Below are 13440 nucleotides of genomic sequence, written 5' to 3' on the forward strand. Positions count from 1 at the left end.
CACCTGTTGTTATACAGCCATCAACTAAAACCAGCTTTTACATGCCTAAATGATTGAAAAATACGTGGGGGGGGAATTAAAATAAAACTCACACCCACAAAAACCATATGTGAGGGCTGGCACTGTGACTCAACAGGCTAATCTTTGACCTTCAAGCATGGCATCCCGTGTGGGTGCCAGTTTGTGGTTACTCCACTTTCAGTCCGGCTTTCTCTTGTGGCCTCGGAAAGCAGTGGAAGATGGTCCAAGTCCTTGGGACTTTGCACTCACATGGGAGACTCAGAGGATGCCCCTAATTTTGGACTGGCTCAGCTCCAGCAATTGTCATCATTTGGGGAGAGAACCAGTGGATGGAGGATCTTTCCCTCTCTGTCACTCCTTCTCACTACAAATCTACCTTCCCAATAAAAATAAACAAATGTTTAAAAAAAGACCATGTGACATTCCTAAGTAAAAGCTTTATTGTTGTATACGTAAAGTTTTATTGATTATCTACTCTCTGGATACTCTCTCTCATTCGACAACAGCAAAGCTGAGTGGTTCTAGCAAGCAACGTGGCCCAAGAAGCCCACAAAGCCTCCAGCAGTTACTGTTTGGCCACTGAATGAAAAAGCTAAAGACATTACTTCTTCATTTTATTTAAGCTTTTATTTATTTTTACGGCCCGGCACGGTAGCCTAGTGACTAAATCCTTGCTCCTTGTATGCGCCAGGATCCCAAATAGGTACTGGTTTGTGTTCTGAGGGCCCCACTTCCCATCCAGCTCCCTGCCTGTGGCCTGGGAAGGCAGTCAAGGACGGCCCAAGACCTTGGGATTCTACACCCACATGGGAGACCTGGAAGAAGCTCCTGGCTAGTGGCTTCAGATCAGCTCAATTCTGGCCATTGCGGCCACATGGAGAGTAAATTAGCAGATGGAAGATCTTTCTGTCTCTCGTCCTTTCTGTATATCTGACTTTCCAATAAAAATTAAAACTTTAAAGAAAGAAAATCTTTAAATAAAGATTTTATTTATTTTTATTTGAAATATGGATGGGCCCGGCGGCGTGGCCTAGCAGCTTAAGTCCTTGCCTTGAACGCACCAGGATCCCATATGGACGCCAGTTCTGATCCCAGCAGCTGTTCCACTTTCCATTCAGCTCCCTGCTTGTGGCCTGGGAAAGCAGTCCAGGACGGCCCAAAGCTTTGGGACCCTGCACCTGTGTGGGAGACCCAGAAGAAGTTCCTGGATCCTGGCTTCGAATCAGCATAGCATCAGCCGTTGCGCTCACTTGGGGAGTGAACCATCTGACGGAAGATCTTCCTCTCTGTCTCTGCTCCTCTCTGCATATCTGACTTTCCAATAAATAAAATAAATCTTTAAAAAAAAGAAAGAAATATGGAATTACAGAAAGGGAAGGAGAAAGATCTTTCATCCACTGGGTAACTCCCCAGTGGTCACAACTAACAGCCAGAGTTAGGTCAGTCTGAAGTCAGGAGTCAGGAACTTCTTCTAGGTCTGGGGACCAAAACACTTGGACCATCTTATGAGCTTTCCTAGATGCATTAGTGGGAGCTATATCGGAAGTGAAGCAGTTGGGATTAAAACTATGCCCACATGGCATGCTGATGTCACAGGTGGAAGTTTGATCAACTATTTCACAGCACCAGCCCCAACACCCCTGTTTTTAACCACACACTATTTCTGACCTTCTCCAAGCTGGGATAAATAATTCTCGTCTCTGTGGTTTCATGACATTTGCATCTCTGCTATAACATGCAATCTACTTTGCTTTGCACTAAGTTTTCTCCTCAATATACTGGGTTCTCTGAAGGCAGGAAGTAAGTTTTTCACTTTTTAGTCTCTTTGACACCTTGCTGTTGGCAGTCAGTAAATACTTATTAATTTTAAATAAATATTTCAAAGTGAACTATTAAACTGACTTCAATTACTTCCCTGACATGAACATGAATCACAGAAACCACAGATTAGACTCAATATTGGCAAGGTGGGTAAAAATAGGCACCTTCAACCATTACTATTAGAAATCAAATTGATATAAGCTTTCCAAAAGATGGTTTTGTATTGTTTGTCTGAAATGTTTAGGGCATGCACTTCTTAGCACTCAAAATCCTACTGCTGAAAATTTCTAAGGCAACAGCAGATTAGTATCAAAAATAAAGTATGTGATGATGATGCTCATACGGGGTAGGTACTTGGGACAGCACTTAAGGTGCCACCCGGGATTCCCACATCCCAAACCAGAGTGCCTATATGCTACTCCCAATTCCACTATGTTGATGTGCACCATGGAAAGAGTAAAATAATGACTTAAATAGTTGGGTTCTTGAGGCCAGTGTGATAGCTCAACTGGCTTATCTGCTACCTGCAAGCACCAGCATTCCATACGGGCGCCAGTTTGGGTCCCTACTTCCCATCCAGCTCCTTGCTAGTGACCTGGGAAAGGCAGTGCAGAATAGTCCAGAGCCTTGAGACCCTGCACTCACACGGGAGACCTGCAAGAAGTTCTTGGCTCCTGGCATCATTATCATCTCAGCTCTGACCACTGAGGCAATTAGAGGAGTGAATCAGAGGATGGAAGATCTTTCTGTCTCTCCTTCCCTCCAAGGCCCCCAAATCTTTAAAATAAATAAATAAATAAATAAGTCGGGGATGGGGGCACAGCACAATAGCTCAATGGCGAAGTCTTCCCCTTGTAAGTGCCGGCATTCCATGTGGGCCCCCGATTCATGTCCCAGCTGCTCCACTTTCCATCCAGCTACCTGCTTGCGGCCTAAGAAAGCAGGAGAGGGAAGCCCAAATCCTTGGGCCCCTGTATCTTCTTGAGAGACTCAGAGGAGGCTCCTGCCCCTGGCTTTTGATCAGCACAGCTCCAGCCACAGAGTCCTTGCCACCCATGAGGAAGATCTGGGTTGAGTTTCCACCTCATAGGCATTTAGGAACTGAACCAGCAGATGGAAACTCTATATCTGCCTCTATGTTTATCTCTTGAATAAGTCAAACAAATAATAAATTTAAAATTTTTAAGATAGTTTTCATTTTTAAATATTTATTTATTTATTTGAAAGCCAGAGGTATAAAGATAAAGGGAGAGATAGAGAAAAATCTTTCAATTACTGGTCACTCCCCAAACACCCGCAACAGCCAGGGATGGGTCAGGCTCGAGTGAGGAGCTTCTCCTGGGTCTCCCACATGAATGCAGTGGCCTACGCACCTAAGCCATCTCCTGCTGCCTTCCCAGGAGCATTAGCAGGGAGCTGGACCTGAGGCAGAATATCTGGATTTGAACTGACACTCATGAGATGCCAGATTGCAGGTAGTAGCTTAACTTGTTACACCACAATGCTGGTCCATAAAAAATATTATTTTTAAAAAATTGGTCATGATAGTTAACACAATTATTGAATACATATTATTTGTCCAGCTCTGAATTTTAACTAAATCATCTTTTTCTTTTTTCTTTTTTTAAGAAAGAGCGGGAAAGAGACAGACTAAAAAGAGAATCTGCTGGTTCATTCTCCAAACACCCACAACATCAGAGCTGGACCTGGGCTGAAACCTGGACCCAGCAACACCACTCAGGTCTTTCACATAGCTTGCAGGAACCCAATTACTTGAGCCATCTTAACTACCTTCCTGTATATACCCTGACAGGAAGCTGTTCTCAGGAGCCAGAGCTATTCAGACGTGGAACATTAGCATCTTAATTGCTAGGGTGAATGCCTTCTCCTAAAGACTTATTTTGTAAATTAAAGGATTATACCTTTTTGCACATTGTTAGTCTTTCCTAAATTTTCCACTGTAAGAAGCACATATTATATGTATGACTTTCTAGGGGAGTAAGGTAACAGAGATCCTCCAATTTTCTTTTCCCTTTTTGAAGATCAGGGAAAATAATCCAGAACTAAACAAGCAAATGTCCTTTGCCTTTGACTTTGAAAAAGAGAGAATCATCATCCTGGCCTTGGAAACAGAAACAGTTTAGTCACACAGAACAGCCCTGAGAGCACCACTCTGCACACGCGTGTTTCCCACGCAGTATCACTCAGCCAGTTCTCACAGTGTGACAATACACATGAGACAGAAAATGATGCTGTGACCGCATCAGACAAAGCGTCTTAAGAGAGGAGAACAAAATCCTCCACCATCAAAGCAATTTATAGAAGAAAGTCCCCCTTCCACCTTCTGCCAATCTCCAGAGCATTCCTATCCTCAGAAGACCAAAGCTGGGATCCTTCTGGATTCAAGCTGTTTTGCTCTGACGCTAAAACACATCAAGGATCTTCTTCTACTGAATTAACACAGATACACTTCCATGCCACTCTATTAAATACTAAGATGACCACACAAAAACTCCCCAAAACTATACCTTACCTCTTCAGGCACAATAATCAATGGATACTTGTCCTCAGATAAAAAGTTGAAAATAACCCACACTTTAAATGCATCTTCTTCCGAAATGAGCAGAGGACTCTTTGTGAGGTTTTTTTTGACACAAAGAGTCCAACACATCCTATTAAATTCAATCTTGTCAAAGTTGTCTTGGACCTAAAAAGGAATGAGAAACAAGTTCAGTGAACCAGTTCAAAGTAAGCAGCATGTAAATGAAGTAAAATAGGAATCATTACGGAATCTGTTTTAATCAACTCCATCAGGCAGCACTCATATCTTACATAATGTGCTCTAGGTACTACCCTGTTGTGCTCAACTAAGAATGCTGCACTTTCTCTTACACTGAAACACTATCTATTCAAACTACTCATCTGACACATAAAATAGTTACCTATCAAAAAGTTACTGTTTCATGTCGACACATCATGTTCCTTAAAAATAGACTGCCAATCCTGGTACATATAAGGAACTGAGAAGGTCAGTTAGTCAGCATGAATCACATGCAGACACCTTCATCATTCCCTAAATGGTCAAGTGACACGTTCTTTTAAGAAACACTGTTTAACTAAAACTCTAAAAAGGCAGGCCTACCATTCATTCAAATGCTCATGCAATCAACAAACCCTCAGTGTAAGCCAAACGTGGTACATTTAAATGATGAACCTGTCTATGCTCTTAGGGTGTTCTGAGTTTATTACAAAAGACATACAAATAGACAATTCTGACATAACAGTGTATCATTCAATAAAATTTTTAATTCATTCAACAAATAAAATTTATATAGTAATTGTTACTTGCCAGGAAAAGTGAGAAGAAACACAGCATAAGCGCCTAGTGGCTAAATCCTCGCTTTGCATGCACAATCCCATATGGGCACCAGTTTGTGTCCCAGCTGTTCCACTTCCCATCCAGCTCCCTGCTTGTGGCCTGGGAAAGCCTTGTGGCCCAAAGCCTTGGGACCCTGCACCCACGTGGGAGACCCAGAAGAGCTCCTGGCTCGTACTTCAGATTGGCTCAGGTGGCCACTGCAGACAGCAGATGGAAGATCTTTCTCTCTGAATCTCCTTCTCTCTGTAAATTTGACTTTCCAGGAAAAATATATTAACTTTAAAAAAAAAAAAAGAAGAAGAAATACAGCATAATACTACCTCGTATCTCCAAGGAACATTCCTAATGTGACACAGCACGGTTAGGTGACTGCAGTTCACAATAACCTATTATATATTTTATGAGCAAATGAAAGAAAGGAGATCTAAGGTTCCTACCATAAAGTAACATCAACTGTCCTGGTTCAGTTAATATACACGATATACATGTTCTGTAGCCCATAATTACATCCAATTACTACTAATACAAAATTGTAATATATGTATGCAAATCATGCACACCAGAGATTATAAGAGGAGTCTGTAGGAACACTGAAAAGCTAACCCAATTAAGAATTAGAAATTTTAAAAATTTCTTTAATTTTTAATTTTCTTTTAAATATTGTTTATATAATTGAGAGGGATACATGTCCATGTGGGCCTTGAATTAGGATGGGGAGGGACAGGTAAGGAGGAAGGTAGGTGGGATGAATGTTTCAATTTTTTTTCTCCTGTGTCCACAGAAGAGGCAGAGAAGGGGGCTATTCTTTGCAGTCAAAATACATTATCACCTGGGGATGGGAGAGTACTTTAATGCGCCTAGGAGACCACAATGTGGAGAAGAATGTTCCAAGGGTGTTAACTTGAGTAGTTCTGATAGTTTTGAGACATTGTTGGCTCCATTGCACCAGGGTTGAGAAAATCTTTCCAACGTCTATTGGTTGACCAAGTCCATCTTAGTGCATCCACAGATGCAGGTACTTGCTGCAAAGCCTAGCCAGGAGAGTTGTCTAAACTGTTCTGCTTTTCATCTTCTGGTGAGATGTCCTCTACCAGACTAAATGAGCTGACTATCTTGTCCCCACGTGATTCTGGGCATGTTGTCCACTGCACAGGCATAAGCAACTGTGGAGGCCCAGTCCCAACACATGCATTCCAAAGTCGGACCACACATCCTGTAATTTTTCCTGTGGCCAGGGTCTGAGTCCAGTGGTCTAGCTGGGAAGTCTCCCAAGAAACATCACCAGGAGAGACCTCAGACTTGATTCCTGTGTGCACAGCTAGTGCAGACTCCGGTTTGGTCTATCATGTGTACCAGCCAGCACACATAATGGTGGATGCCGCTGCCTGGTCTGTTCCACCTCAGTCCCATTCCGCCCCAGTCTCATCCCTCACGTGAACCGAAGGGTGCTGCGGCCCAGCCCAGGCAGCACACCATAGACTTGGTCCTCATACATAACAGTTGGTGACGCAACCCAGTTGGGGGAACTCCCAGGAACCTCCACCAAGCCTACCCGGAGCCCCAGTTTTTGCACACGCCAGTCTCTGCTGCAGCCTAGCCTGGCCTAGCCCACATCCCATCCAGTGCTCATACACTCCCACAGATATTGCAGTTTAACTCAATATGCTCTGTCCCAGATCCAGCCCAGCCAGGCGAATCCCCAGTGCCAGCTCTCACACTCACTCAATGAAGCAGTGGCCTAGCAGGGTAGACATTTTTTATTACTGTATTTACTTATTAGAAGAGTTACAGAGCAATCTTCCATCTGCTCTCCAAATGGCCACAATGGTGGCAGCTGGGCCAGGCTAAAGTGAGAAGCCAGCAGCTTCCTCCAGGTCTCCCACATGGGTGGCAGAGGTCTATGCACTTGCTTTTCTCAAGCCATTAGCAGGGAGTTGGGACTAAAAGTTGACCAGCCAGGACACAAACTGACACTCACATGGGACACTAGCACCACAGGCAGCAGCTAGCCTCTAGAAGAATATTTTTAAGAGCTTATCTTATTTAGTTGAGGCACTTAAATTTCAGAAGATATTAAATAATGCAACAGCCACTCTAAAAATGTCTTTATCATAAAAGTGTATTTTAAGAGATAGATTTATTTATTTATTTATTTATTTGAAAAGAGTCACAGAGAGGGAGAGACAGAGATCTTCCAACCATTCATTCCCCAGTTCGCCATAAAGGCCAGACCCGGGTCAGACTGAAATCACAATCTCCATCTGGGTCTCCTATATGGCTAACTGGGGACCAAGCACCTGAACCAATTTCTGATGCTTTTTCCAGGCCATCAGCAGGATGCTGGACTGGAAGCTGAGCAAGTGGAACATTAACCAGTGCCCATATAGAATGCTGGCATGAGACATTGGCCTTACTCACTATGCCACAATACTAGCCATGATAAAGGAGTACCAACTGCATTATTTGGCCAATTTCTCCCCTCTATATTCACCAACAAGCCCAATACAAAATGTACATAGCAAAAGATGGCAAGCCAGGAAGGAATGTGTAACTTAAGTGCCATTACCAATTTCATCATTAGTTTCTTGGTGGAAAAATATTTTTCAAAGGGTAACATTTTAACAGAGATGAATCCTCAAGAGCCATCAAAAATCAAACAACGGGCAGGTGTCTGGCAAAGCAAGTGTGACACTACTCAGAATGCCTGCATTCCATGGCAAAGGGTTTGAATCCCAGCTCTACTTCTTCCAGTTACATGGTGACACGTCCCCTGGAAGGAAGCAGGTGACAGCTAACACACGTGGGAGACCTACACTGAGCTCCTGACTTCTGGCCTTAGCCTGGCCCAGCCCCAGGCCACTTCAGGCAGATGGGGCATGAACCAACAGATCTGAAAGATCTGGCTCTGTTGTGATCTCATTCTGTTTCTCAGCACTTCAGATAAGTAAACAGAAATAAATAAAATATTTTTAAGAGTCAAACAGACCTGGCCCAGCGCCATGGCCTAGTGGCTTAAGTCTTCACCCTGAATGCACCAGGATCTCATATGGGCACTGGGTTCTAATCCCGGCAGCTCTGCTTCCCATCCAGCTCCCTGCTTGTGGCCTGGGAAAGCAGTCAAGGATGGCCCTAAGCCTTTGGACCCTGCACCTGTGTGGGAGACCTGGAAGAAGTTCCTGGATCCTGGCTTTTGATTGGCGCAGCACCGGCTGTTGCGGTCACTTGGGGAGTGAATCATCTGACGGAAGATCTTCCTCTCTGTCTCTCCTCCTCTATGTATATCTGACTTTGCAATAAAAATAAATAAACCTTTTTTTTTAAAGAGTCAAACAGACCAAGAACAGGATAAAGAATTTTTCATGTAGAACACAATGTAAGGACCCCATGGGGGGGACAGCCATGGCTGCTTTGAACAACTCTACAAAGTTCAATGAAGGGGCACTTGGTGCTGGAGGACAGTACAAGTCAAGGCTCTTCCTACGTGCACCCTAACAGAAACCATCCTGGATTGATGTAAGCAGAAAAGCAATTTATTTCAAAAACAAACGGTAACATCTCAGATCCAACACAGGACTGGAAAACAGAGTCTCTGAAAGGAGGCTGGCACCAAGGTAAAATGGACAGCCAGGACAGCAGCTAAGACGCCTCGAGGACATCAGGTGAGACACTGCTTGCACAGGAACAGGACACCACTGTTGGTTTTCTATGCCTGTTCTTGACCCCTCTGTCACTCACCTCAAATCCTTCACTCACTCTAAAATCCTACTGGCTGAGTCTGGTTCTCATTCCTGTGTTCCAGTTGCCAAGGAGCAGTGAAAATACACATCTGAACTTTCCAGTTTCTCAATATGAGATAGATCCTGCTCCCCAAAAATATCTTGGAGTTTAAATACTGGATAGATTTTTTTTTAATGGCAAATGTCCACCAAATGCAACACAATGAAAGACGAAGCTAGACAAGTACATAGAGACTAGATCATGAAGGGCCTCATCATTTATGGAAAGGAGTTAGGATGTTACCTGTACTGAAACAGCTGAAGGGAACAACAGACATAATCTTTAAAGCTATATTCTGAGACCATACAGAAGATGTGCTGGAGTAAACAGGAGTAGGTAGCAGGAGAATACAAGGAAAGTATTACCTTAGGAGAGGTTATGTACACTGCAGGAGGAAGTTTCTGCTGATTTCTAACTAAAAACTGTGGTTGGTAAACCATTCTCCCAAAGGAGGAAGACACCCTCTGCACTCTGTCTCCTGTACCTTGCTTCAGTCTGGCATCATTTCCCACACCCCCACCACTCACAACTGACTGCACGGAGAGTCAACCGCAGAGCAACTGCTGTTCCCTGCCTGCCTGCCTCCTTTTTCTTCTTCTTTGGGGGATGGTAGACTGTCATCATTTATGGAAGACATACTACTTTCCAAGTATATATATAGCTTTTTAATTACATAGATTTTTTAATTCTTAAAATTTATCATACAATTCTGTATAGTTTGGTATTCCCCTTCCCCCCATTTTCTGCCCCCCAATTGATTTTTCTCATAATGTCACACTCTCCATAAGGAGTTACAATTCCATCAGTCTGCTATTTAAGTGTGCCCCGACAATACTGGTATAGACAAGGTCAGACAGTCCATCATCCCATTGTCTAGATATTTCCAACACTTTTTTTGGGAGTCCATCTTTTGCTTGGAAGTAGAGACACCAGTTCCAGTCCCAGCTGGTCCAGTTCCTACCCAGATCCCTGTTCATGGCCTGAGAAAACCAGAAGACATTACAAGTATTCAAACCTCTGATACCCACATGGCTTTGGCCTGGCTCAGCCCTAGCCACTATGGCCACCTGAAGAGTGAATCAGAGAATGTGAAATCTGTGCGTGTTTGTGTGTTTGTCCTTCTTTCCTTGCAAGCAACTCTTCCAAATAAATCATTTTTAAAAATACACTAAAGCTCCAATGCTGGCCCTTTACATTACATCAAACAGTTTATGGAACTCATTAAACAAAGATCAGCTATGCATTGGAGAATATCTACGTAGAAATAGATTCAAAGGCCACCAACAACAAATCTAATCTCTGCACACCCAGGAAAATACCAAGTGAAAGATACATCTCACAGGGGAAATGACACGCACACAAAAACATATAGTTTTGCTTTGAGGAACCAGAAGTGATAGAGTGGTGAATCATAGGAGGCCTGAAGGGGAGTGGCTAGATAGATGGCTAGAAAAAGGCAATAAAAGGCTAAATGATAAAAGGCCTTACAATTTTACGAAATAATCTATAAGGGAAACACCAGTTAGAAGGTTTTAGGGTAGAGAACAAACAGAACACGTGCAACTCAGATTTGTACTTTGTACGATAGTATTTGTGGTGGATCCCAAAGTATATTGGCCAGTGTTGTAGCATCTTGAGCTAAGCTACTTCCTATAAACTGGGCATTCCATATGAGCACCAGTTTAAGTCCTGACTGCTCCACTTCCAATCCATCTCTCTGCGAATACACCTAGCAAAGCAGCAGATAATGTTCCAAGTGCATGGCCCCTGCACCAATGTGCGAGTTCCAGATAAAAGCCTGGCACAACTCGGGCTGTTGTAGTCATTTGGGAAGTGAACCAGCACACAGAAGATCAATCGATAATCAATCAATCACACACACTTTCTCTCTCTCTCTCAAACTTCAGCATTCAAGATTTTAAAAAATTTTAAAAAAGATTTTAAATCTTTTTAAAAGTATATGAAGGGCCTGGTGCGATAGCGTAGTTGTTAAAGTCCTCGCCTTGCATGCGCCGCGATCCAATATGGTCGCCGGTTCTAATCCCAGGGGCCCTGCTCCACTTCCCATTCAGCTCCCTGTTTGTAGCCTGGGAAAGCACCTGAGGATGGTCCAAAGCCTTGGGACCCTGTACCCGTGTGGGAGACCTGAAGGAAGAAGTTCCTGGCTCCTGGCTTCGGACTGGCTCAGCTCCAGCTGTTGCGGCTGCTTAGAGAGTGAACCTTTGGATGGAAGAGCTTTAACAAAAAGTATATGAAAAACTACAAAAAAAAAAAAAAAGATATTACAGGGGCCCAGTGCAGTGTTCTAGCAGCTAAAGTCCTTGCCTTTAATGTGCCAGGATCCCATATGGTCGCTGTTCTAATCCAGGCAGCTCCACTTCCCATCCAGCTCCCTGCATGTGGCTTGGGAAAGCAGTCGAGGACGGCCCAAAGCCTTGGGAACCTGCACCCACATAAGAGACCTGGAGGAAGTTCCTGGATCCTGGCTTTGGATTGGTGGAGCACTGGCCATTGCGGTCACTTGGGAAGTGAACCAGTAGATCGAAGATCTTCCTCTCTGTCTCTCCTCTTCTCTGTATATCTGACTTTGCAATAAAAATAAAATAAATCTTAAAAAAAAAAAAAAGATATTACAAAGTATAAGGAAGATCACGGCATGGGCACAGGCATAGCAGTAGTCGCACACCAATCATGTCTGGGAATGGAGATAACCAAAGCAGGTTGACAGAGGTACAAGAAAAGTAGCTGCTCTACTTCCAATCCAGCTCCCTGCTAACTTTCTGGGAAAACAGAAGAGGATGACCCAAGTCCTTGGTTACCTGAACCCACATGGGAGACCCTGAAGAGGATCCTGGCTCTTGGCTTTGGATCAGCTCAATTCTGGCCATCATGGCCATTTAGGGAGTGAACCAGTGTATGAAAGACCTCTCTGTGCATCCACCAGCACATGCAAAAGCCAAGACTGAGGGCAGATCATACCAATCAGGGCCACAGCACGTGCTGTTCTGGGAGTGGACCTTGGGGAAATCTGGTAGGGGAACTTAGGGAACTCCCCTACCAGGTCACAGTTCCTGCTGGGGAGCAAGAGAATCAGAACTAGGGTTGGGCCAGGTCAGGCAAGGCTGCAGTACTCCTCAGCATTTTTGTGGGCTACGTCTGGGGACAGGCCAGGCTGAGCTGGGCCACAACACTTGCTAGCACACATGAGCCAAGACAAATATAGGCCATGCCACATTGAGTTAAGCTGCAAAACCCACCAACAAGAGTTGAGATTGGGAGAAGGCTATGCCAGGTTAGGTTGAAGCAAGATGTAGAGGTGAGAATGTCCTGCTAGAGAAACTTCTGGGGTTCCTCTACTAGGCTGCAGCTCCCACTGGTGAGCATGCAATCCAGGGCTAGGGGTAGGCAAAGATATAGGCAAGACTGCAACAACCATCAACACACATGTGGGCTGGTTCCATAGGCATGCCAGACTGGGCTAGGTCCCAGCACCTGCTGGCACTCACAAGAGCCAGAATGGGTGTACAACAGGCTATGATAGACCACAAAACCTGCTGGGTCACATGAGAACTCGGTCTGGGGGTGAACAGGTTGGGTTAGGCTGTAGCACCTATTGGTAAGAGCTAGAAGAAGTATAAGCCAGTCAGGTTAGGCCGCAGTACCCACAGGTGAGTGCCAGGACTGGTGGTAGGCCATGGCAGGTGGGCTGCAGTACCTGCAGGTACACACAAGATAGGGGCTGGGAATGAATCTGGCAGGTGAACTTGGTGAACTCCCCTGCTTGCTAAGCTGGGGCTGGGGCAGGCCTGACCAAACTGGATTGTAGCACATGTCAGCCTATGTATGGTTTGGGTCTGGGGAGAGGTTAGGCTGGACTAATTTGCAGGACGCACTGACATGAATGAGAGCCTGGACTGGGAGCAGGCCAGGCCAGATTGGGCCATAACACTTGTCAGTTCACACAAGAACTGGGGCTAGGGGTGAGGCAGGCTGGGCTAAGCCAAGCTACAGTACTGCCAATGAATGCCAAGACTGCAAACAGGCTATGCCAGACTGGGACATATCACCCAGCATAAGACCCAGGACTGGGAGTGGACCTGGTAGAACTTTGGGGACTACCCTGCTAGGTTGGTGATTCCACTAATGAGTATGAGAGCTGTGTCTAGTGAGTGAGCCAGTCCAGGCAAAGCTGTAGTACTCCATCAGCCAGTATTTAGGTTGGGTCTGCAGGAGCATGAGCCAGAATGGGTGTGGGCTAGCCAAGCTAGGTGAGGCTGTAGCACCTTCTGGCAAGTGCTGGGATTGGATATAGATCATGTCAGGCTGAACCACAGTACTCTGTGGCAGGTGTAAGAGCTGGAGGCTTGGTGCAATTAGCCTAGTAGCTAAATCCTTGCCTTACATGCACCAGGATCCCACAAGGGCACCAATTCATGTACTGG

At 44.7% G+C, this 13440-nt stretch overlaps 1 protein-coding gene across 2 annotated transcripts in view; it reads right to left on the bottom strand.

Moving 5' to 3' along the window:
• SWAP70 (switching B cell complex subunit SWAP70) overlaps positions 1-13440 on the bottom strand; it is an 82876-nt gene that overhangs the window by 33177 nt on the left and 36259 nt on the right. Inside the window, exon 3 of one of the 2 annotated variants that reach the window (XM_040989143.1) lies at positions 4376-4549. The exons of the other annotated variant lie outside the window; for it this stretch is intronic. Coding sequence (XP_040845077.1) covers positions 4376-4549 — 174 coding nt within the window. The remainder of the gene's footprint in view (positions 1-4375; positions 4550-13440) is intronic. 2 annotated transcript variants of the gene reach the window in all.

The sequence above is a fragment of the Ochotona curzoniae genome, unplaced genomic scaffold, assembly GCF_017591425.1.
Source record: "Ochotona curzoniae isolate NIBS_2020 unplaced genomic scaffold, NIBS_Ocur_1.0 contig_517, whole genome shotgun sequence".
Lineage (NCBI taxonomy): Eukaryota > Metazoa > Chordata > Mammalia > Lagomorpha > Ochotonidae > Ochotona > Ochotona curzoniae.